Raw genomic sequence first — 23,066 nt, 5'->3', positions numbered from 1 at the left:
CCTTATTGCAGGGAGCAGAGCGATAAGGAAACTTTTTTACGCCTGGAACGTGGGTGGGATTGATGTAAGCATTGGAGCCATCCAAAAACAAGGGGAAACCTTAGGTACGAGAAGCACCTTATAGCAAATCAGGGACGCTCTGATTCCTGCATTTATTTGCTCTTCAAGGCCTGGGCTATTTGTTCATCACCTGGCCTCATGCTCCCCAGTGTGGGACACTGGAAGTTGTTTCTGGATAAGTAAGTAAAGGATTGGGGGATGGGTAGGTGAGCTGCTTAGAGGAGAAACTCCTAAGTCTGGTTCCATGCAGAAAAGGCCTGATGTAGGCGACACACTGGGCAAGAGGGGGCCAAGAGTCTCTTTATATTCTCCTGCTGAAAGCCCTGCTCCCGAGAGAAGGAGCACCCTTAGCTGCAGAGAGCTCTGCCAAGGAGCCCCCCCTCAGGAACAGGCCACGCCCGCAGGAGGCCACCAGAGTGACCGAAATCCCACGGCAGGTCCAGTGAATCCATTGACAATCCTGCCCTCCCTGCCATAGGAATGTGCTCATTGGTCGGACAGTCACCGAAACCAGGCGCTCTAAACCCAGCAAAAGTGCCTGCATTCACCATGCAGCCGGTTGTGGAGGGGGAACTGGGCATATACCCCCCCCTTTGCATCCTACCCCACTCCCATCAGTGCACTGCTAGCTTCCCCGGGCATGGGCCATCCAGGAACGGCGCTCACCTGTTCAGGAATATGCTGCTGACATCATCATGGGTGATGGGAGGCTTCTTGGAGCTCGCTGCCATCCTCAGCGGGCGAAGGAAGTTGTTGACCAGAATATGCAACTGTTGAACATATTCTGCTTCTGCCTCCAGCATGCTGAAGACAACCTGGTTCCTCTTCCTCATGCTGTCAGCGTGAGGAGATCTGATATAGTCCTGAATGATCGTCTTCCATTTCCTCCTGCATAGCCAGCCCCGTAGAAAGCTCTGGACCTGTTAACAGATTAACGACCTCATTAGCGGTTTTACACCTCAGCCTGGGCTATTTATGCAGCAGTTTAGGTGCAAAGACCAAAAAGCTCTTCCATTAAACAGACCATTGTGTGGAGGTTCTACCACAACACATCTGTACAGCCGGTTTGCTAATGACGTTCCTGTGGCTTTGTGCTGAGCCGTACATAACAGTTTCTGTTCTCTGTACTTCTGTACGGCCTCGCTGCTGGGACATGAACAAGAACACACTGAAAGGCCCTTTCTCGGTGCATACGATCGCCTCTTTCTCCTTGGACAAAGATGAACGTAAGGCTCATTATTACATGAAAAGAAAACCCCATTAACACTTGACCCCTCACTGCACACGTAAAGTACAGAGCACGATACTGTTGGCAGGACAGTGAGGATATGAAAATACCCAACCTACCCAGAACCTAACACAGATCTATCCATCTACCAATTCACTGATCAACCAGTAGGTTTGTGCACGCACACAAATAACATACAGAGACAGGTTTGCTACATTAAAAACAAAAAGCTTTTGATCCTTGTATGTACAATAAAAAAATATCTGCAACATACCCAAATCTGTATCTAGATCCAGCCATAGACAGATATATGCACCCAGCCTCGCACACCCACTTAAACCTGAAAGTGCAGTGTTCTACGGCTGAAATCTCCTACACAACAAACAAAGGCATCACAGCTCCGAACCGGCGGGGCATAGCCAGGACTCCTCCTCCTGTACGTGTGTCACTAACTGCAGTCAGTAGGAGTTCTCCACAGAGGTGGAGTAACTGCAGGACCAGGTCTCTGTGCAGGTGAAACTGACCCCAAGGAGAGACAGTGCTGATTTTGTGTGCAAGATGTAGTTAGCCCAAGATGCTCTCCTGTAATGGTCAGATTTAACCCATTTTCTTGGCACAGGCTGTATAACAAATGGCTAGTGCTTTGAAGGACTATTTGCTCTCTGAAAGGAAGAATTCATCCTAACACAATTTCCTTGCAGCATCTCTGAGTCTGTAAATCTCTGCCTGCAGGGAATCCTGCTTTTCACAGGTCCCCACTACACCGAAATGGCAAGATTTAAGACGGGGCTATTTGTCTATGCACTGGCACACTAGGGCGGCGAGGTGCCCACACCAACAGCAGACGTGGCCAGTACTGAAGAAGGCAGAGACAATTAACAGAAAGCTTTACTGAGAAGCGGGACACATTCTCCTTCATGAATTCATAGAGTGAGGACGGCTCGTCAAACAGCCCAGCCCAATCAACACTGCAGCAGGTAGCAAGAATCAAGCTTCACTCCCTGAAATGCATTTCAAGTCAAGTGTTCACGTCATGGCTCCTTACAGGTCATTAGCAAGTACCCAGCGCCAGGGTTTAGTCACAACATCTGCGAACGGGTCTTTAAATGTGACAAAACAAACCTTTTTGATTTTCTTGATATCGCTGTCATCGTCATTCGGCGCGCTGCTCTGAGTGGACTGGATGCGCTCATTATCTTTAAGCAAGGAGGCAATCTATAAACACAGGAAAACAAGCTGACCAAAAGCTCCAGCACTGGCACTGCGAGACATCTCCATGCACAAGTGCAGGAAGTGAAAATATGTGTGTGAGCGAAGTCCTGTCCCCAGTGACCTGCATGCACCAGCCAGTAACTCCAAGGGTCAGACGTGAACCATGTGATAAAACCATTCGACTGTGGTACAATGCTGAGCTCTAGCCCTGATTCCATTTTAAATGACAAATGTAACAGATCATGTTGATTCTGCCTCTAATGGCAAAGCACTAACGATGCACTGATGAAAAGACAAGAGTATTCTAAATATCAGCAAAATAAACCAGTTCTATGTAGTGTAATGTATTTGAAATATAGGCTGAACATGTTTTATCCAAGATATTTAAAAAAATGGGAAATAGGATGTAACAGTTCTAGGCTAGAAATGTTGCCAGATACCAAATGCAAAACTGGGCAACTGCTCTGTGATAGTATCAGAGGGGGAGCCGTGTTTGCTGCTATTACAGATCCAGACTAAGAGTCCTGTGGCATCTTATAGACTAACAGACGTATTGGAGCATGAGCTTTCGTGAGTGAATACCCACTTCGTCAGACGCATTCACCCACGAAAGCTCATGCTCCAATACGTCTGTTAGTCTATAAGGTGCCACAGGACTCTGCTGCTCTATGGTAAAGTCTCCAGCCAGAGCTTGTCAAGGAATGGGGTGGGAAGAAATTGCAGAAAATTCCCACGTCACTTTCCACCTGCACCTTTCAGCAAGGAACGAGTTTTCATTTATTCGCCATTTTGCATGAACATTTAGATGGAACATTTTAGGCTGTTACAGTTTCATTTTAAAAAAATGTTCATTTTTTTTTTAAATCTTCCTCCCTTCGTTTCTCATTTTCCTCCCTCCTCTCCTTTTCCCCATCTTGCCACTGAAAACGGGGCAGGAAAAGAGGGAATGGAGGAGGGGAGAAAACCCCATAATCCAAAAAAACAAAACTGAAAAAAAAATTGACATTTTTCAATTTTGTTGAACAAAACTAAAATGAAAAGAGAGAGTCGCGAAAATCCCCTGGTTTGGAAAAAAGCCATTTTTTATTAAAATATTTTCCAACAAGGGATCAACTTGCTCTATTCAATGTGCTGTACTATGGTTGGAGAACAGGGTGACCAACACGCTGGGTTACTGGTGGTCACCAGTGCAAGGAGGAGGAGAACATCTCAGGACAAGAGAGGAGGGGCAGAAGAAGGCAGGTAGAGTTTGAAATTGAAATAGCTTCTGTCACATGGGGACAACCGTGTGAATATCCTAAACAGGCCTTCTGCAGGGTTCCAACTGCGCCAAGACCATTCAGACAAAGCGGTTAGAATGATGGGCAACTGGGATCTTGACAGAACATGTGCTGTATCCCTAACAGGAAATATTTCTTCCGTATCCCTATAAAACCCTATAGAATTTACTAGGGATGAAATCAGTAAATCCCTATAGAAATTAAATAGGTTCCTATAGAAGGGATTTTTAACGGGATAGAATTTAATATGGAACGGGGTGCCTTTCTACAGAATTTTAAATCAACCTAAAGAAATTTCACTTCTGCAATAGACTTCTATAGGCTGCATTACAAACGCTACAGAAAGGTTGTACCATTCTCTATCCAGTTCCATCAGGCCTTTCCATGCGGGTATGGGGCTTTCCAAGCCAAGCAATTGCTGAGTCAAAGGAAAGACAAGATGGAGCAAAGTTGTTCTTTCCCGTCCTTCTGGGGCCCTCTTTTACTGTTCAAATCTCCCTTTCCAGCCCTTGTTTTATGACTGACAGAAGACAGGTCGCTCTGCAGCTGAATTTTCACTGCATAGCTAGCTGCAGCGGTTCAGCCAGAGCAACCCAGACTGCCACCGCTCTGTTCTAGCACTAAGCATTTGATTCAGGAAAGCACTGCAGTATATGTTTCAATCCACGCGATTTATGTGCATACTCAAGCGCTTTGCTGACCAGGGATGCTTTTCTGAACCTGCGAAGTGCTGAGCACTCCCAAGGGGTTCTGAGGACCCTCATGTTCTCTGAGCGGATGGGGTTCAGCACTACTCGGAAGCAATCAGAACTATGCAGGATCTGGCCACAATGCTCTCAGCCCCTTGCTAGGCCAAGCAACAGGAGTTCTAAGGTTTCGCTCCAGAATAGCAGATGCCTCACTTGGAAGCAGGTCTCCCCAGCTCTGCCAACTGCGCCGCAGGGCCAGCCGCAAAACGGCGTGATTAATTAATAATTAGCGTTTATCAAAGACAGCACATTAACGACAAAACTGAATTATTTCACATTTCCTACCAACTAATGGGTGAACTGACTTCTCCAAGCTGGGAGCGAGGCTTAAATCATCTGACTAATACCCAGTGTGGGAAAGGGCTGGGTTTTCTCTTCTTTCTTTTTTAAATCAAGTGAGCAGAATTTGCACATTAAAGCAGAAGCTGATTATTTGATCTCTACTTCAAAGAACACGGAAGAGGGGAAAAAACACCAGAAGGTAAAATCAAATGCATTTGGGCTCAGAGAAGTGCTAATTAACTGCTAACACTTGGCCAGTTCCTAGATTATTGATTGCTTGGCATTTTTAATCCATAATCCCTTGGCCAAGTTTAGGGTTTGCACACAACTCCCATATTTGCCTTACTAAAAATGTCAATAATTAACACTGAGACCTTAATCCCCAGGGACAGGCAGGATGGAAAACTTGACCCAGCTGAGATTAACAGCAGAAAATGGATATAATTAGGACAGTGCACTTCATACATCGCTTTGGAGAGCAGCAACAGCTGTATTTCTATTTAACAACTGCGATGGGTCAACGGGGTTTCATTTACCATCTCTACCAGGCCCCAGGGGTTAAACACCAGCCAGCTATTTTTAATTCCAAGTGTTAACACTTCGGAAGTGGTGAGTGTAAATAATAACGCCTGCATTACAAAATCTCAGTAAATTGGAGCGCGGGGTTGTTTTTCCAGAGCTCCTCGGGGTCAGCTCGGCCTTTGTGTCCTGCAGTGTGCACACTTCCCCCCGGGGGGATCCAACTGCAGGATTGAGGCTCGGTGACATTCTCACTAAAATCCTGCCCCCAAACGACAGGTGCTGTGGATGGCACTTACTCCCTCTTTGCATATTGCAAGATCACCCTTGCAGAGGGGACGTTTATGCCTGACTCATCCTGGTGTTTCAGGAGAGCTCATTTCTCTGTCTTTGGCATGCACCAGCTTGCACCCAGGGTCCAGAGAGTGGAGTGTGTTTTTCTCACTGCCAGCCCTGCATAGTGGAATCAGCCACAGACAGCCAAGGACACCACGGTTTTGCCAGCTGCTCTGCGTGCCTGTTCAGTTCCGGGTGTAATTCAAAGTGTTGCACTAATCTCGAAAGCCCAGGGTCCTGGCTGAGACGCTGGCTCTGCTTTAAGCACTGCACGGACAGCGGGGCTCAGCTGGGAACACTGCGCTACCATGCACCAGAGTTCAGGGCAAGGCAGCTGGTGACCAAGCGTTCTTGGTGGAGAAGCCCCTCAGCTATGGAGTTCTCGCCCCCTGCTGCTCCGACAGAGTTTGTTGATCTGTAGGACCTGGCCCAAAGCTTCTCTCTGTCCTTGGGCACGTGGGCGGGCATAGTTCCTGGGGGGGAGGGAGTCCCTTTGATTACTTTGGGGGGCTGCTGGTGCCCGGGCATCCAGAGACTTTTGTAGTCAAGCACCATTAAAATGTAAAAAGGAATAAACTGTATCCCAGCATCCCAAGTAACCAGGATCCCAGGGTTGGCTCTTTCTCCAAGAACACTGCCATGGGATCATTAACAACCCTCCTGGCCAGCGCCGTGAGTGCTAGGACCAGCTTGGGTCAGGAATTGTCCATAAAGATTCCGTTTCAACCAATCTCTCACTCAGAACATTTTTTTTTTAAAGTTTCAAAGTTGTCAAAATGTCCCATTTGGACATTTGCTAACTGAACATTTTAGTTTTCAGTTCAGCACAACTTTTTGTTTCAAAATTGTAGATAATTTTTACTAAAAAAAGGTAAAAAATATAAAAAGGGCAAAATCTAAACCAAACGTTGAAATTATTCAAACGTTTCATTCTGATTGATCTGATCCAAACAACGTTCAGCTCATTGGTTTGTGACTATTTCTGAGATGTTGTATTTTCATGCCGATTTGGGATGGGAAAAGTCTTCCAAATCTTGAAAATTCTTGCAGGAGAAGAAAATGGTTTCCCGCCCTCCTCCAGATGTGACTCATCCAAAACTGTGCTGTAAGAGTGGGTCAGTAGGGGCTCAAGGAAGAGTGCCACCTACTGGTTCACCCTGATTATTACAACACCATCAGCTTAAAAATCTATTAAAAATGGTAAAACAAGAGCTACGTAATTGAGCTTATGAGGTGTAATTCTCCCCTTAGTCACGGGTCCAGCTCATGGTATCAGTAATGGGATGCCAATCAAGTTGGGGAACACACACCCGTATGTTTACACTCTTAACAATAGAGGCAAATATATAAAGTATAATCGACCGCCAGACTTTTGCCTTCAGTCTAAGTTACGTTAATGATTTCCCCCTTTCGTATTCAGTATTGCTCTGCTGAATAATTTTTGTGTTTGTCGTTTTGCATGTTTTAATGTCCATAGTCTCTATTCTGTCTGTGTGTTCCATTCTATGCATCCGAAGAAGTGAGCTGCAGCTCACGAAAGCTCATGCTAAAATAAATTTGTTAGTCTTTAAGGTGCCACAAGTACTCCTGTTTTTTTTGCGGATACAGACTAACACGGCTGCTACTCTGAAATCTATTCCTGCTGTATCCTGCACATTTACAATTACAGTGCATTAAGCTGATGCGTATGCCACAGCTGCAATGTTTTAAAGGCAATGCAGCACTTAGAAATGCTATCAGAGCTGTTCTCTTTTCAAAGCCACTTGCTCAGTCTTAGTGAACTGTCAATTGAATGTAAAGCATTCATTAACATGAATGGCCCTGAATGTATTTAGGTACCAAAGTGATGGCAGTTTGTATCTAGCAAAGGGAGATTCACTTACAAAGCTCGACCTGGCCCTAGAAGCAGCAGGTCATATCCATTTTCATGGTTTTTCCTTTTCTTTGTCTCTAGCCATCTAATTGTTGACTTCTTTATGTAAGTGTTCACAGTAAATGGACATCTAATTATTGTGTTACATAGAATAATGAACACAGGAATTCTCTACTTTTCTCCACCCACCACCCCAAACCACCAGCTTTAGCCTTTGCCTGTAAAATATAATCAGCTTTTTAAATCACTCACCTATGTGTCACATACAGCCCAAACAGCCATTCGATTCCAAGCATTAGGCAGACGCATGCATCCAATAGACTTAACTGCTGCCGCTAATTGTTAGCAATAGAGTGCCGAATTTTCACTGCCTTGCACCTCTTGTGGTCACTGGCAACTGGGCAAAGTAACTGCAAAATGAGCATGGCAAGCCTCCAATTCCAAAAAGAGAATGTTTTACAGCTCCTTTGCACTGCTGTAAATAACCACTCGAGGGGCAGGCAGGGGAGAGTCAGAGGGGTCATTCGTTCAGAAGGGATCACAGATTCTGTTGAAAATTTCATGACCCTAGAAATACCAGGTGGGCAACTTTTTAACGTACTGGGACCAACACAGCTAGACCAACACTGCCAATGACACTAGAAAACACCTTGACAATCCACTGCAGGGACCCTGAGTAGGAGAATCCGCAGGACAATGTAAACGCATAGGGCCAAATCCGCTTCCTGGTGTAACTCCATCCATTCAATGTCTATGGTCCATTCCTCTCGCCTCTATGCCAGAATAAATGAGCTGATAAATACAACCCTATGACCGAGTGACCTGCATGTTTCCTGTAACCTACTGGAAATGAACCAACAGTGCCTCTTGCTTCGAATTCAGAGTGATCAGTATCACTGGAGAGTTGGGCTCTTTACCTCCGATTTCAGACGTTCAATCTCGATTTCCCCATCTTCAATCTGTTGTCTTAGTTGCTTGGCAACAGTTTTCTCGGTTTCCACAATCTGAAGTAAATGGAGGTACTTCTGCATTAAAGCTTCATGCTCTGTAGCAAGATTCCTATAACTGTTATATAGACACATCAATTAAAATGTTTCCTCCCCTTCCATCCTCCTTTCCCTCCTTGCTCTCTATTCTCTGCTGTTCGCTCAGTCTGTGCTCTGGTACCCGCTGGAGGGCGAGGGGCTCAGGTACCATTGCAAGCTCGGCCAGCGCTGGCCCTGCAAGCCTCACTCAGGCCAAGGGCTCGTTGAAGCTGGTTGAAAGCTTTGCAAACTACGTCATGCGGGATCTGGCTCTGCTGGTTCTGATCCTGCAGACTCTTAAGAACGTGCATAACTTTGCTCATGTGATTCTGATGAGATTACTCCTGTGAGTAAAGCTACGCAGGATCAGGGCCACTACTGCAGTGTTTCCTGGCTCCTTATCACCAGGCAAGAAGCCTCTTCCACCAGGCAATGCCCTTCTCTGCCATGGGGTGTGGACATGCCTGGCTGCACACACTCGTCAGAACTGACTGACAAGTGAGAGGCTTCAGCATCTGAACCTGGATCAAACCCAGACTATTTCCTGAAGTGAGAGCGTGACTTCTAGAGACATGGCAAAGAGATTAAAGCGTTCAGGGCCAGATTGCCCTGTCCCGTCACAGCTGCCAGTCAAGTTCCATGAATTTAGCAGAAGGGCAGACGCTAGCTCTTGATTTTCTTACAAACAGCCACCTTTGTTAAGAGACTGCACCAGACATGTTTCTCTAACATCCCACAAATACTGTGCATCTCCTCCCCCCATCCCCAGCCTGAGTACTTCTCCTTGGCGATGCAGGCTTCTGGCAGCACCGACTCTCCCACCCGAGAACTGTAAATGAGCTGCACTCCCCTTTTCAAACCATGAAAACCTGGGCTTTGACTATCTATTTCTGTCCGTTGCTGTTCTTTCATCTGTGCTCTTTGCAGATTTTCTTTAGATCAGAACAAAAATTAAGTAACTTTTTCTGAAACCAAAGATGGGTCTAATCCATCGGCCAGTCAGTCAGGTCAGACAGAGGCGACTATTAAGCGGGGCCAGATCCTGCCAGCTGCTGCCTGTGGGTGCACCTACCTGGAATCCATCCACACAGAGCAGCTTGCAGGATCAGGCCCTTAGAATTCGTGCTCCCCCTGAGCAGTAGGGTTTGAAGCTGGGCCTCCTGCTCACACCCCTTTCTGCTCCCTGGGGCGGCTCCCTCAGCTCCCAATGGCACCAGCGGGAGTTCAGAGCCAGCAGCCTCTTGCCAGGGCAGGCCCCAGGGCAACCAACAGCAGCTTGTTTAAGCAACAGAGAGTTGTGACATTTTGGCCCCCTTCACCAAACCATCATTTTCCATTAACTGAACAGCAATCGCGTCTGGACTGCGAAGCTGCTGCTCTGCACCCGGCAGCCAATGAGCTGCTCCAGGTCAGCTGGTGTTTGCGATTTCCGAAGGTGATACCTTGCGTGAGTTATCGCTGCTACCCATTCATCGCAGTCCTTGGCATCCTCCGTCCTCAGCTCCAGGGTTTTCTGATTATCATGGTTGAAACTAACAGTAAAATAATGCTGCAAAAACAAAGACACTCTGGTTACTACCACATATGGGTCACCAGAAACAGAACTTTCACTTTATGATCGTCCATGTTTCATTTCGTTATGAGGCTCATTGGAATATTGCCTAAGAGGAGCCCGCAAAACAAATGTATCGGAATCAAAGCTTCAGCCCAGAGAGTGGCGCCTTGGGGGAAGGCCAGGCCAGCACGTTGTAAATGGGAATGAAGGTGGAAATGAGAAAGAGGCAGGGAAGAGGGTCCGGCTGGATTCTATTACTGGCAAATAGAATCTGCCACATGCATTCAGGGCCATCTGCTTGCAGCTGCCCAGGAGAGAAGCCAGGTGAGTGTGTCTTGGAGTAAATCTCCCCCTGGCCCATGGGGCCGAGCTGGCCCAGGGAGTACAAACAGCAAGCCCCTGGGGCAGGCTTGGGGCACCTCAGCCCGGCCTTCAGCCATTGCCCACGTGTGAGTGGAAGTGAGAGGAATGACCATGGACGTCCATTGCACAGCGCGTCCTAAACTAAATCCCTGATGCCTTGACTTTGCTTTGCCATTCCGTGCAGAACCCACTCCATGTGCTCGCAGCAATCAGAGCGCAAGGCTCTAATGGACAACAGCACAATAAGACTCAGTGAGCGAACTATATTTAGCTTCCCTTGACATTTACAGTATTTGTGTTAATTGTGATCATGGTGGCAGCCAGCACAGGCACTAGGATTTCGCTGTTCATGAGCCTTCCTGTTGTCTCCTAGGAAACAGGTAATGTACTCTAATGTCAGACACTACAGTGAAACACTGAACTAATACAAACCCTGCTAGAACATGCTCTTTCTGCCATTAGCTTCTGCTCTGTAGTAAAGTTTAGCAAGAAACCTGAATTAATAGAGATCTCTGCAAAATACTAACAGCTTGCAGTTTACTCACCTGTATTACCTAGGGAGGTGGTGGAACCTCCTTCCTTAGAGGTTTCTAAGGTCAGGCTTGACAGGCTTGGATGATTTAGTAGGTGTTGGTCCTGCTTTGAGCAGGGGGTTGGACTAGATACCTCCTGAGGTCTCTTCCAACCCTGAGATTCTATCATTTGTCTAAATATTTCTGAGAACTCCAGACAACAGGACGACTGCTGGCACAAACTCCATTGAGCCACATAAGCGTGTACAGCAGGAGTCCCCAACGCCCGCGTCCTGGCCGGCAGTGGAGCATCCTCCGAAATGCTGCCGAATTTCTGCGGCATTTCGGCGGCAACACCTCTCAATGATGCCGCTTGCCGCCGACAAGTGACATCATTGAGAGGCGTCACCACCGAAATTCGGTGGCATTTCGGCGGATGCTCCACCGCCGCCATGGTCCTTCGTCTGGCACCCGCCAGACGAAAAGGTTGGGGACCACTGGTGTACAGTAATTACAGACAGACAGTACCTCAGTTAGGGACCATGCCTGTTTATTTTTGAGTTTGGATTTTTTGTCAGCTAGTAGACAAGACACACACATTTCACAGCAATTCTCTCCCTGGATAGAAGGATTTATTGTGGGTAACGTGCTAACGGTTTACTGAAGGTCACTCAGGGTCAGGCATCCCTATCTACCGACCTGCCAAAAGTTGCTCATCACAGTGATATTCCAAGTGCTGGACAAGGTAGCCCCGAGTGTTCCCCAAAGGTGCTTTACTCCATCTGCCCCCATTCCCACATCCCCCACAGCCCGTTCTGATCCTTTTCCACCTCCACTCTCTCTTTTCATCCTAACTTCCATGCCAGGCACCTCCTGGGGTGGCCAGAGGCAGGTGTCACTACTGAGGAGAGGAGAGGTTTTCAGTTAAACTTGGACTTGGGACAAGTGTGGCCACAGTCCGGTCTCCTCTCTACGGCACTCCCAAAGCCGGGTCCCACTGCTGGAAACGCTGGGCCCCATGTCCAAGAACCTTAGTCTGGGCTTGGCTAGCTGCAGTGGGCCCACAGAGAGCACTTGTCTTGGTGGGTCATTGTGGCTAGAGAGGCAGCCTCTGACATCTCCAGTCCTGGCCCTTGTAGATGAGGACAAGGTCTCTTCATTCAACTCTGAAATGAAGGAGTCCAGTGCAATGAGGGGCCTTGTGCACAGGCCGGGAGCAGAGTGCTGTGCTATCTGGAGTTTGCAGGTGGCTTTGACCTGCAGCTCCAGGCAGATGCAGAGAGCACATGAGCGTATTACACAAACCATCTGCTACGGCTGGTTTATACAGACCTGTGAGAAAGTCTGAAGTAATGCCTGTCCTCTAGAACAAGACCGGCTTGGCTGGCCACCCTGTCTCAGGAACTGGCACATCACTGGATACCAACAGCGTCTGCGCTACTTCTTCCTGACCCCGAGCGAACTCCTGTATATCACTCCACTCGTCACATGGTCCTTTCAGAGGTGGGAATCTGTCACCCTTCTCTGACTGCTGCACTTTTCTAACTAGATCTGCAAGAGAGCTTAGTCCTGATGCTCGCCCCCGCTAGTGAAACAGGAATGTGTGCCATAAACCCGCTCTAGTGCGTTAGCTACAGTGCCCAGCACAATAGCCTGGGGAAGAGGTGGCCACAGCCTGAACCTCAAACCCAGAACTCCGGGGGTTCTGGAATTCAAACCCAGAACTCCGGGGGTTCTGGAATTCAAAGCCTCTAGAACTTTTCAGTGTTTTGTTCCTGTCCTGGAAAGGAGAATTTTTCTCCCCTCAGAGTTCACATGTATTCAGTGACCTCTCCAGAACTTTTCTGAAAATGCCAGCGGTTTTGTGCTGATTTCACCACCTAACACAGGGTTATTCCCACCATCTCACAAAGCTTTTCCTCCTGAGATGTCTGCCTGAGTTCCTTTCCACTGCTGATCCCATGGACAAGATTCATCCTTCCAACATATTCTTGCATCTTGCTGCAAGAGAAACAAAGTCACCCTCTTTCCCTCAGGAACTCCCTCCCTCCACCACGCCATGGCGTTCAGCACTGTGGGCAGCATGGCTGTCGCCTCCGCGTACGTCACGCAGGCCTGCTGCACTCTTAGGAAGGGGATATTGTTCTCACTTTATGCATGCAAAACACCTTGCTGCTCTGCCAGGGAGTCTAAACTCAAACCTCCATGGGGCATGGATGCAGAGCTGCAAGACTGCCACAGATGATTTTCCTGCAGAACATGGCAGCTGCTTTACTCAGGAACAAATCCATACTGCAGCAGAATTAAGAAACTGTCTTTTCTTCGCACTGACTTATTTTTCTTCCCCCCTGAAGTTGCTATTACTGATGACGAAGAGTCTCCGATACAGAACCTGTTTGTTTATCAAACTGCAGAGCTATTTACACACACATTATTTCTCCATCTCCATTATGTTTCCTTTTTTAATATGCTTGTGCAGAGCTTGTGAAGTTTGAGATTCTGCAAATTCTTTTTTCCTGTAATTTAACCCATTTCTTCAAGGGTGATTCTAACTAAACAGGCTCTTATGTTGTACCAACAATGACAGCTCTCATTTGAGAGCAATTCTCATCCTGCTCCAGGGCTACCAAGGGAATACTGTTTTTAAAAAGATTTGCAGCAACCCAGCTCTCACAGTTTGCTGATGTGAATCTGGGACTCAGAGCTGCTCAAAAATGGTAAGTATGTTTTATTAAAAAAATCATAATTTCTGATTTTTCAATAAAAACGAGCCCCCCAATTGGTTATTGGCTCCCCCTTCTCCCCATTTATTCCGGTTTCCATTTTGCTGCTTAAAAGCAGGAAATAACAAAAATAGAAAAGAATTCAGTTTCAAAATCCAAAAATTTTAGTTTTTTGAGGAAAGTCTGAAAAAATGATTTTTTCCCCATGAATATTTGTTTTTCAAGCCAGGCTATTTATTGTTACAGTTACAAAGTTCAGGGTGAAAGCTTTCAAGCGGCCGGGTTACCTCTGAGCAGGTTCTCAACTTGCCACAAGGAGTTCTCCCCTCCTCAGGGCTGGTCGCACTCTTGTCAGCTGGAGGCTCACGGCCATCCGTCCGGCTTGTTCTTCTGGAGGATCTGGTCGTGACTTCGAGCTTTGCACACAGGCTGCACCCAGGGCACTTGCCCACCAATAATTACAGATCAATGACGCAAGGCCAGAGCTCTGTATGTGTGGGTGCTTCCGCCCCTCCGGGGCCTGGCTGTGGCATTTGCTACATTACTCGTGACAAGCCTGGGCGAGCATGAGCCAACCGGGCCCAGCACCACTCCAGCGCCTTTGATTTCAGGCTGATACATTTTACCGTACTGGGAACTTAATTAAGCTTCCACCATAATTACGCTGTAAATGTAACTACAGAAAGGAAGGCTTTGAAAGCTATGGAAATGAGCCTTTCCGCAGCATCCAGATGTAAATGGAGGTTTTCTTTTCTCATCTCTCAATGGAACCAGCCCTGTTTCACAGGTTGTACATGGGGATCACCTCCTTCCCCAGTGAAATGCGGTTATTTCTGGGGAAGGGCACAGTGACTGTTTCACAGCACACAGAACAGGACCTCGCTGTTTAAGACAGAAGAGAACATTAACTTCCCCTGCTGAAACTGGCACGGGAATTTAAGTCCTACAGTCTAGCGCTGACCCCCTGGCCTCGGAAATGAGGGACCCGGAGGAACATCATTTTTTCTGTAGCGAACACGCTGTTTTATTAAACAAACAAACAACCTGGAACTGCTGACACTGAAACCAAGCCAGCACTCTGTGCACAGCAGCACACGTTATGTAGAAAGCTACTATGTACAACAAAATAAAAAGTCCATTTACTCTAATGCTCACTGGTATTGTGTTGTGTCCCTCTCTTCCCCCCAAGACCTCCTTCGTCCTTGTGTCAGAGACCCCCAGTCCACCCTCTCCCCAGGCTACCCCAGGTCAGAACTCCCTCCCCTCCCCATGGGGCCTGTCCTAGGTACCCACCCCTGCAGCCCAGCCTGGTCCCCGGCAGCCCCATGGAGCACTTTGTCAGCTGCACGCTGTCCTGGAAGGACGTGGGGTGGCGTGCGGTGCATGCAGAGTGGGAGAAAGTGAGATCTACCACTGCTGTCGGGCATGGGTACATCCAGCTGCTGGAATGGATTTCCCAATGGCAATTTGGGACCACAGGACTACTTTACAAGTCAGCCAGATGCAGGATGTCCTGCACAATGCGGGACACTTGAGAGGGGTGTACTATGGGCTAGGAACATAACTGCCTGTGTAAGCATTTGCCCGGAGCACCGGAGTTCACAGGCTCGGCATTCTTGCTGATAGTGCCACTCGATTTTCAATGATGCTAAAGTCACATCAGTTCCCAGCCTCAGTTCCCTTCTGGGCACCTCGATGCTTCTGGATGATCAAATAGCCATGGCTGTAAAAAATGCCCATCGTTACCCAGAGCTGGCCAGAAGTTTGCACACTTCACCCCATCAGGCACAGATCTGGCCCCTGTGATTCATGCATTTGGGATCTCTGGGCTCCAGTACTGTAACTCATATCTGTGCATGAAGCCCAGGCATCTTAAAAGTCTCCACCTGGTACAAACTTGAGCAGCCTCTCTGCTCAGCAACACTGGTCTCCACAAACCCAACAGCCAGGTCCTCTGCTCTCTGCAGTCACTCTCCACTGAGCAAGACCGCTGTCCTGCTAGTCAATGCCCACCATGGGAATGGCTTGAGCTACCGGAGAGATCGCCACTCCCTCTGCAAGCAGAACTTCCCAGGGCAGCTACACTCCACTGGAGCAACGAACCTGTCAGGCAGTGAGGGAAGGTCTGAGAGTGTGGGAGCGAAAACTTTCACATGAGTAGGGCCTGGACGGTGGAACCCAGAGCCACAAGAGACCACACTGTGCTCAGAACGACCTGCGAGTATTTCTTTGACTTCACTTTCCTGCGGCAAGCTCTGCTGACCATTGGCTCGCAGGGGGCAGCTGGAGGGTGAGGCGGAAGGATGCATTGCTGCCTTTCAAGCTACTTGTACAGGTGGAGGAGACAGAGAGCTTTTGGTTGTTCTTTAGGTCAGTTTGGGAGCTGCTCAGATCCGGGGGTAATGAGGGCCGTACACATACCTAAATGCTTTCTTTTGAGAGTCTGAGTGGCCCAGCGATCAGGAGCTGGGGCATTTGTTCAGCCTTGACTTGAGGAAGGGAGGCATCACCTACTGTGTCCTCAAGATAAACACACACCATAAAACCTACAGGTAAAAATTAAGGAGCCCAAAAATCTGGAGAGTCCCATTTAAGGCTTAAACATGCAGTGTCAAAGCTGACGGTTGCTACCATAACATTCCCTCCTCTAGCTCGTTGTGCTGAACCAGCGAACCTCCCTGCGTTGGTCAGTTCAGGTCACAGTCCAAGTGTGTGTTCCCCAGTGACCCCCTGTATTGCCGCTAAGCCCTGGGAGCCCCGCACTGTACACCCCCTGCCCAGCAAAGCCCCACATGGCAGCAACCAGGAACGAGAACGGCTTTGAGCTCTACTCCCATCACTCCTCACGGGCTGGTGCAGCACCAGCCGCTGCCTCTCCTGTAGCACACGTTCAGACGGGACATGCAAGGAGGTGGAAGTTGGAACCCCTTGGAGTCACCTACCTCCATTCTGCCAGTGGGTCGGGAGCCCAAGTGGGTCCCACTTACACCCCGAGGAACAGGAAGAATGTAGGAATTGCCAGAGCAGGTCCCAGCTAGCCCAGTCTCCCGTCTCTGACACTGGCCAGCACCAACTGCTTCAGAGGAAGGAGCCATAAACTCAGGAGGAGGTAGCTTTGGGTGACCTACCTGCAGGGAAGTATCTGCCTTAATCAGTTTCATTTCTTAGAGCTCGGTTTATGCCCTGAAGCGTGAGGATTTAAGAAGGTGAAAGCTAAAGTCGCTGGGATCCATGTCAGATGTCAGGAGCCAGGAGCCAGTGTGAGTGCAAGCTTTCCCTTCACATGGCTACAACAGGGAGGAGGACGCAGGCCCGAGGGGGCTGAAATGATCTACATTCCACCACCTTTCCTATCACCGATTTTAGCCCCGAGTCCTCACCAGCTCAGGGACAGTGGGACACGGGCCAGGGCCACGATCAAAAATGTCTTTGTGTGCAATGCACTTTTCTGTAGGGAACTTTGCATGCACTGTCTGTCTTTTGGCTGCTTCGGATAGTTGGACCTTTGGGGGTTTTGTTTCACTTCTCCAGCCAGCTGGATTAGTGAACTGCAGTTTAAATCCTCTCTGTAATTGTACTTTGCATTCCAATTTCAGGTTTGAAGACATGGGGCTAAACCTTCCCATGTCAGGCAGGCAATCTGCTGAAGTCACTCATGCGACTAGACCAGAGGATTCTGCTCGTGCTAGAAGCAGGGAAAGTCAGTTCGTATACAATTAAAATCTAATTCAGGGAGTTGCTGGAACGTATACCTGGGGGTTCATTGCACCACTCTGGCGGATTTATTCCCAGACAGAACTCGGGAAGCACGGTGCATGTGAAAGAAGGAAATTATTTCATGTTTGAATAATAAAACTCCCACCAGCTTTTCTCTTACTGAATTAGGATCCCTCTGTGGTATCACTCACACATCAAACTCCGCACACTGGCATTATTTCTGAAAGGAGCAGACTAACTCCGTGGGCTGAGGCTCCCACACATCGCAGCCTCCAACCTCGCTTGGCGCTAGGGATGGCACCAGGAAGAGCCGTCTGAGCCCCGATGCTACAGTCAGAGCCCCCCAAGTGGGCCTTTGCACCCCCTAGGCACTGTAGAGGCACAAGTGTCTGCCTGCATTGGCAGGATCACGGCATCGTCGATATCGCAGGCCACAGAATTTCCCTCGGTTACCCCTGCAGCGAGCCCAATAACTTGTGTTTGGTTAAAGCATCCCCCGGAAAGGCTGCCCATCTTGATGTGAGGACACCCAGGGCTGGAGAATCCCCCACTTCCCTCGGGAGTTTGTTCATCCCCCTCACTATTCAAATGTTGTGCCTTCGATTTAATCTGAATGCGTCTGGCTTTATCTTCCAGTCGTTGCCTCTTGTTCTGCCTTCATCTGCTAGACCCTTTGGCACCCAGTATCTCCTCTAGGACAGCGCTTCGATGCTGTCATCTACTCAGCACTGGGACAAGCTAAACGGATCGACCTCCTCTAGCCTCTCGCGGTCAGGTATTTTCTCCAGCCCGCAAATCGTTTTTGTGGCTCCTTTCGGCTCTCACTCCAGTTTTTCACCACTGTTTTTAGCACGTGGACACAGCATTCCAGTGCCTGTCTCCGCAATGCCACAGACAGAGTAAAGCCACCTTTCTTCTCCCCTCTTTATACACCAAGGATCTCCTTAGGCTTTGTGCCACAGCATCTCACTGGGAGCTCATGTTCCTTTGTTTGTCCACTCTGACCCCTACCGCCTTTTCAGAGTCACTGCTCTCCAGGACACAGTCCCCCAGCTGTAGGTATGGCCTGAATTCTCTGTAACTCTTGAGTTTAGGAACAATCAGGTTAGTACGTCACTCAGGTCTGATCCAACATCCAGTCACGTCAATGCTAAAACCCTCATTGATTCAAACAGGCATTGGATCAAGCCCTGAAATTCTTGGGACCAAATTCCGTGACGGTGTCAACAAGTACAACTCCACAGAATTTAACAGAGCTGCAGCAAACACTTCCCCCAGTAGAATCTGACCACTCGAGATTCAAGGGTTAATTGTATTTATTTATTTTAGTTTCTAAGACGGAAAGCCCTGGCTTCACCATTTTGTTCACTAGCTTTCAAGTGTTGAACATTTCACAGACTCATAAATTAGCCAACAAAGAGGTGTCCGTCCTGGGTGCCCAGTGTTGTCTTAAGACAATCGTTGTAAAAAGACAATCCCTAGCAATGCTCCGCTCGGTGCTGTAGTTACAGTTATTACACCCAGAAGAACGATGTTAAAAAAGCATTAAAGTAGCACAGGCAACCTTAACTCTGGCATTTCCTAGCTCTTGAGGGCTTCACTTTGCAACCTGAACATTCTTTTACCACAGGTTTTTTAACTGTAATTTTCTACTTTAAAACCCACCACCAAACACACAGAAAGTCTGTCACGTGGAACCACGCTGGCCCATCTTGAGTCATCAGCAGGATCTGGACATCTAGAGCCACAGCTCAGAACTCTCGCGCTTGAGCTAATGGAGTACGGTAGCAGTAGTAACCTTCTCTGCTTCCATGTGAACCAAGCACTACGGGGGATGAGACACACTTTGCCGGTGGGTTCTGTAGCCCACAGGGCTAGGTTGCCATTATTATATTCACTGCCTTGCCTTAATTATTAATTACAAATTTATTAATAATTTCTAATTTCTAAATAACCTTCAGCGAGAAAAGCCAACAGGAAAAACCAGAAGTCACCGAGGCTTTGACGAGCAGCTAACATATTGCTGTAAAAAGCATATGGCCTGGACCTACTCTAAACAATGTTTAATCCAGGAGTCGGCAACCTTTCAGAAGTGCTGTGCCGAGTCTTCAGTTATTCACTCTAATTTAAGGTTTCACGTGCCAGTGATACATTGTAACATTTTTAGAATGTCTCTTTCTGTAAGTCTATAATATAGAACTAAACTATTCTTGTATGTAAAGTAAATAAGGTTTTTTAAATGTTTAAGAAGTTTCATTTAAAATTAAATTAAAATGCAGAGCCCCCTGGGCCGGTGGCCAGGACCTGGGCAGTGTGAGTGCCACTGAAAATCAGCTTCCGTGCCGCCTTCGTCACGCGTGCCATAGGGTGCCTACCCTTGGTTTAATCCATTGGTGGTTTGGTTTGTTGGTCTGTTGGGGTTTCTTGTTTGTTAATAAGTTATATGTTTTGTGTCACATGACTAGATTATGATTTTCACACTTTTGGGGAGTTTATGTTGCAACAATAATTCCACATCTATGTACTATCAGAGGAATGGGTGAAGCTCAGGACTCCTGGGTTCCTTCCTAGCCTTCTCTTCTTTGACCCACCCTCCTGTACCCCCACTCCTGCTCTCTGTTCTCTTTCCCCACTACGCTCCGTGGCCCAGCAGCAGGAGCACGGAGAGCAGAAGACAGACTGTCTGCCTGCAGTTTATTCTGGTGACCAGCACCACAGTAGCCCCCAGCAATGGGAGGAGCAATTGCAAGGAAAATCCTGCTCAAGCCCTGCAGTCCCAGGAAGGAGCACGCTCAGCTGATCTGTGAGAATGGCGCATCTGCTCGGCATGTCGGAGCTGCGAGGGGATGGAGCATGCTCAGCGCAGACAGACTCTTCGGAGAATTTAGTAGCCAAGCTGTAACCAGTCTCTACTGAGCATGTCCAAACTGAGATTTTTCACAGGATTATAACCTGGGCAAATTTTCAAGCAAGCAGCAAAGGCAACTCCCTGCCACCAGCACCCCCATCCCCCGCCAACTTTCAATTCCCTGTGCTTAATCTCCCTGGCCATAACAGAGCTTCCCACTGAAACCGTGCTCAGAATGTTTTCACATGGGCAAAGCAAGGTTATTGCCCCCTAACCTTCTCCTCAGAATGGCTGAACCACTTTAGCTGAAATGTCCCAAAATAATTCAGCCCGTGGCAGACACCCAGCAGGGAAAATGGTTTAGGTTTGGCAAAAATTATAAACAACAGAAATCAGAGTCTCCTAATGCAAAGCCAACCCTAACTATAGTCCTGTAATAATATTTGCCCCTTGGCACATGCTAGTACTTCACCTCCAAGGCCCTCAGAATGCTTTGCAAACACCCATTCGTTCTCAATAAAACTCAACCCCAGCCATCGTGCCTGGGTCTCTTTCCAGTCCCAGCACAAGCGACCAGGGAGCTTTGCGAACAGGGGCTGCTAACAGGGAGTTTCTTATGATCCAAGATACTTGTAAAGCCTTTCTACATAGCTATTCACCCACTGGTACAGAACTGCACTGGATCCAGGGCACTGCAGAAACAGGCCATGCTATTAACAGCCAGTAACAATGCCAACCCCTAGCACTGTCCATCAGCACATCGCCACACGCTCTACGAAGGAGGTCGGTATCACCACCTTCCTCTCACAGCCAAGGGAACAGAAGCACAGACCAGCGAAATGACTTGCCTGAAGTCAACCAGCAGGTCTGTGGGAGTGCTGGAAACAGAACCTAGATCTCCTGTGGCCCAGCCCAGTGCTTCATCCACTGGGCATCACTGCCTTCCCCCATATGTGTAGACACATATCATTTATAGCCACACACGTCACAAACACAGACCGACTGCTATGTTAAACCCTCTGCACCTGTTCTGACTGGGTAGCCAGGTACAGGTGGCTCTTGGGTAAGGGAGCAGACCACCAGGCAGACATAATCCCAGCTCCTTCACCTGCATCCTGCCCCCGTGGGGCAATGGCCAGTGGATTGGGATAGTGGGGGACCCACCAGCCCCGCCCTGATGGCAGACCTATCTGTGTGGGGAGCTGCAGGGCTCTCCGGCACCCCACGTGAGCTCCCCACGCCGTGTTCCTGGTGGAGTGGAACAGTCCGATCCCCGAGCACACCGGGACTGTTTGTGGGGCTGGCGGCAGAGCCCATTCTGGCAAGCACTGCAACATGCACTCTACAGACCTGTGTCTGGAGCTGGGATTCTCACAGCCTACCTATGAAAGTTAGCTGCCGTGCCTAACTCCCATCGAACAGAGTGCCCGTCCCCCTTAGGCTGCTCGGAAAATCCCAGCCTAAAGCTTCACAAGGAGGAGCTGAACATGGGACTCAATGCCTGTGAACGGGGCGGGGCAGGACTGGATTCAGACCCGGTCTCTAGTCCAACCTCGTGGCCTGGGCCCATCTCCACTAGGTATTTATACTGTAAAAACAACAACTGGAAAGAGTGTTTCATGCCCAAGGGTTGTGACATTTGGGCTCTTTCAGTCCAGCCCAGGCGTGAAAGGCACAGCAGCACGAGCTAAGCGTGGAGGCAATCTGCACCTCTGACTTGTAGGGGCGCTTGTATTTTAAACTAACCACACCGTCATTTGAGCTGGTTTTTCTCCAGCTCCCTGAGACCCAAACCTTCCTGTGCCTCCCCAAGGACAGTTTGCCTTGCAGCGAGGGTTAAGCATTCCAGGGGAGGTCTAAAAAGAACTTCACCTCTAAATATCGCCTTGCTCGCAGTCTGATCTATATTCTGTTACTCCAGCAGTTTCACCCAGCCAGCACCCTTCTCCCTTTCCTCGTTACAGCCGTGTGCTCAGCTAACAGCTCCTAGTCATTCCCCTCCCCCGTTCCTTTTAGCAGCATCCTGCAGCACCTTCCCATTTAGCACACGCAGGTGGTTTCTGTCCAGGTCCCCGTGACAGGCTTCCACTGACTGACCTCTGGAGAGGGTCTGCCCACATATCTAGAGCCCATCTTGCAGCCCCTCTGGCTCGGGCAAGTGGTCCCATTCCACCCCATGCAGAGACCAGCACAAATCCTGAGCACCACTGGAGCCCTCAAAAGAGAACTTGGCCAGGCTTGAAGTGGTGCTCACACTTGTGCTGGTTTCTGCATGGGGTGAATTTCACCCCAGGGTCCCAGGTCCACTGCTCCTACTCAGTCCCTCGCGCCTTCGTTTCTCCGTGGTACTGACATGGCTGTTACCACAGCCTCTGGGTGCCTCCCAACCTGCAGTGCACTCCGCAGGTAAACCGAGTACTACCGTCCCTTGTAAGAGCTCCTGGTGGGTGACAGAAGCTGAACGGCGCTCTGAGGAGCTGAGACAACTCGGGTACCTGCGGATTGCTCAGCTGAGAAGATCCTAAATCAGGTTGTGTCAAAGCATCCCCAGTAATCCCTGTGGTGCCGTCAGCCTGGTCCGTCCGGGCTGGCAGGGAGTTGCACTGGTGCTGCAGGCCGAGGATGAGCGAGAATGAAGCGACCGTGTGGATCCCTTGAGATGTCTTTCACTCCAAGGTGCTGCCACCACGGCTTACGGGGGGATGGAGCAGACCTCAAGAGGGCTCAGGTGTGGTCGGGTGACCAGTCACCCATCCTGAGGGCTCCCTGGGGGGCGGCGGCAGG

The 23,066-nt window shown here is 48.8% G+C and overlaps 1 protein-coding gene across 4 annotated transcripts in view; it reads right to left on the bottom strand.

Annotated features, from left to right (window-relative positions):
* The window catches only part of RASGRF1 (Ras protein specific guanine nucleotide releasing factor 1), an 89,263-nt gene that overhangs the window by 53,063 nt on the left and 13,134 nt on the right, over positions 1-23,066 (bottom strand). The window contains exons 1-5 of one of the 4 annotated variants that reach the window (XM_039491977.1): positions 12,327-12,514; positions 10,007-10,113; positions 8,457-8,604; positions 2,411-2,503; positions 727-980 (exon numbers count right to left, since the gene is read on the bottom strand). In XM_039491977.1, coding sequence (XP_039347911.1) covers positions 727-980; positions 2,411-2,503; positions 8,457-8,604; positions 10,007-10,113; positions 12,327-12,407 — 683 coding nt within the window. In that variant the 5' untranslated portion in view covers positions 12,408-12,514. Of the gene's footprint in view, positions 1-726; positions 981-1,084; positions 1,132-2,410; positions 2,504-8,456; positions 8,605-10,006; positions 10,114-12,326; positions 12,515-23,066 lie in introns of those variants that run through there. The other 3 variants (XM_039491976.1, XM_039491978.1, XM_039491979.1) reach the window with 3 other exon arrangements.

This window comes from Mauremys reevesii, linkage group 10 (genome assembly GCF_016161935.1).
Source record: "Mauremys reevesii isolate NIE-2019 linkage group 10, ASM1616193v1, whole genome shotgun sequence".
In the NCBI taxonomy this organism is placed as follows: domain Eukaryota; kingdom Metazoa; phylum Chordata; order Testudines; family Geoemydidae; genus Mauremys; species Mauremys reevesii.
Note: the sequence above shows the minus strand (reverse complement) of the source record. Positions and strands in the feature narration are given on the sequence as shown.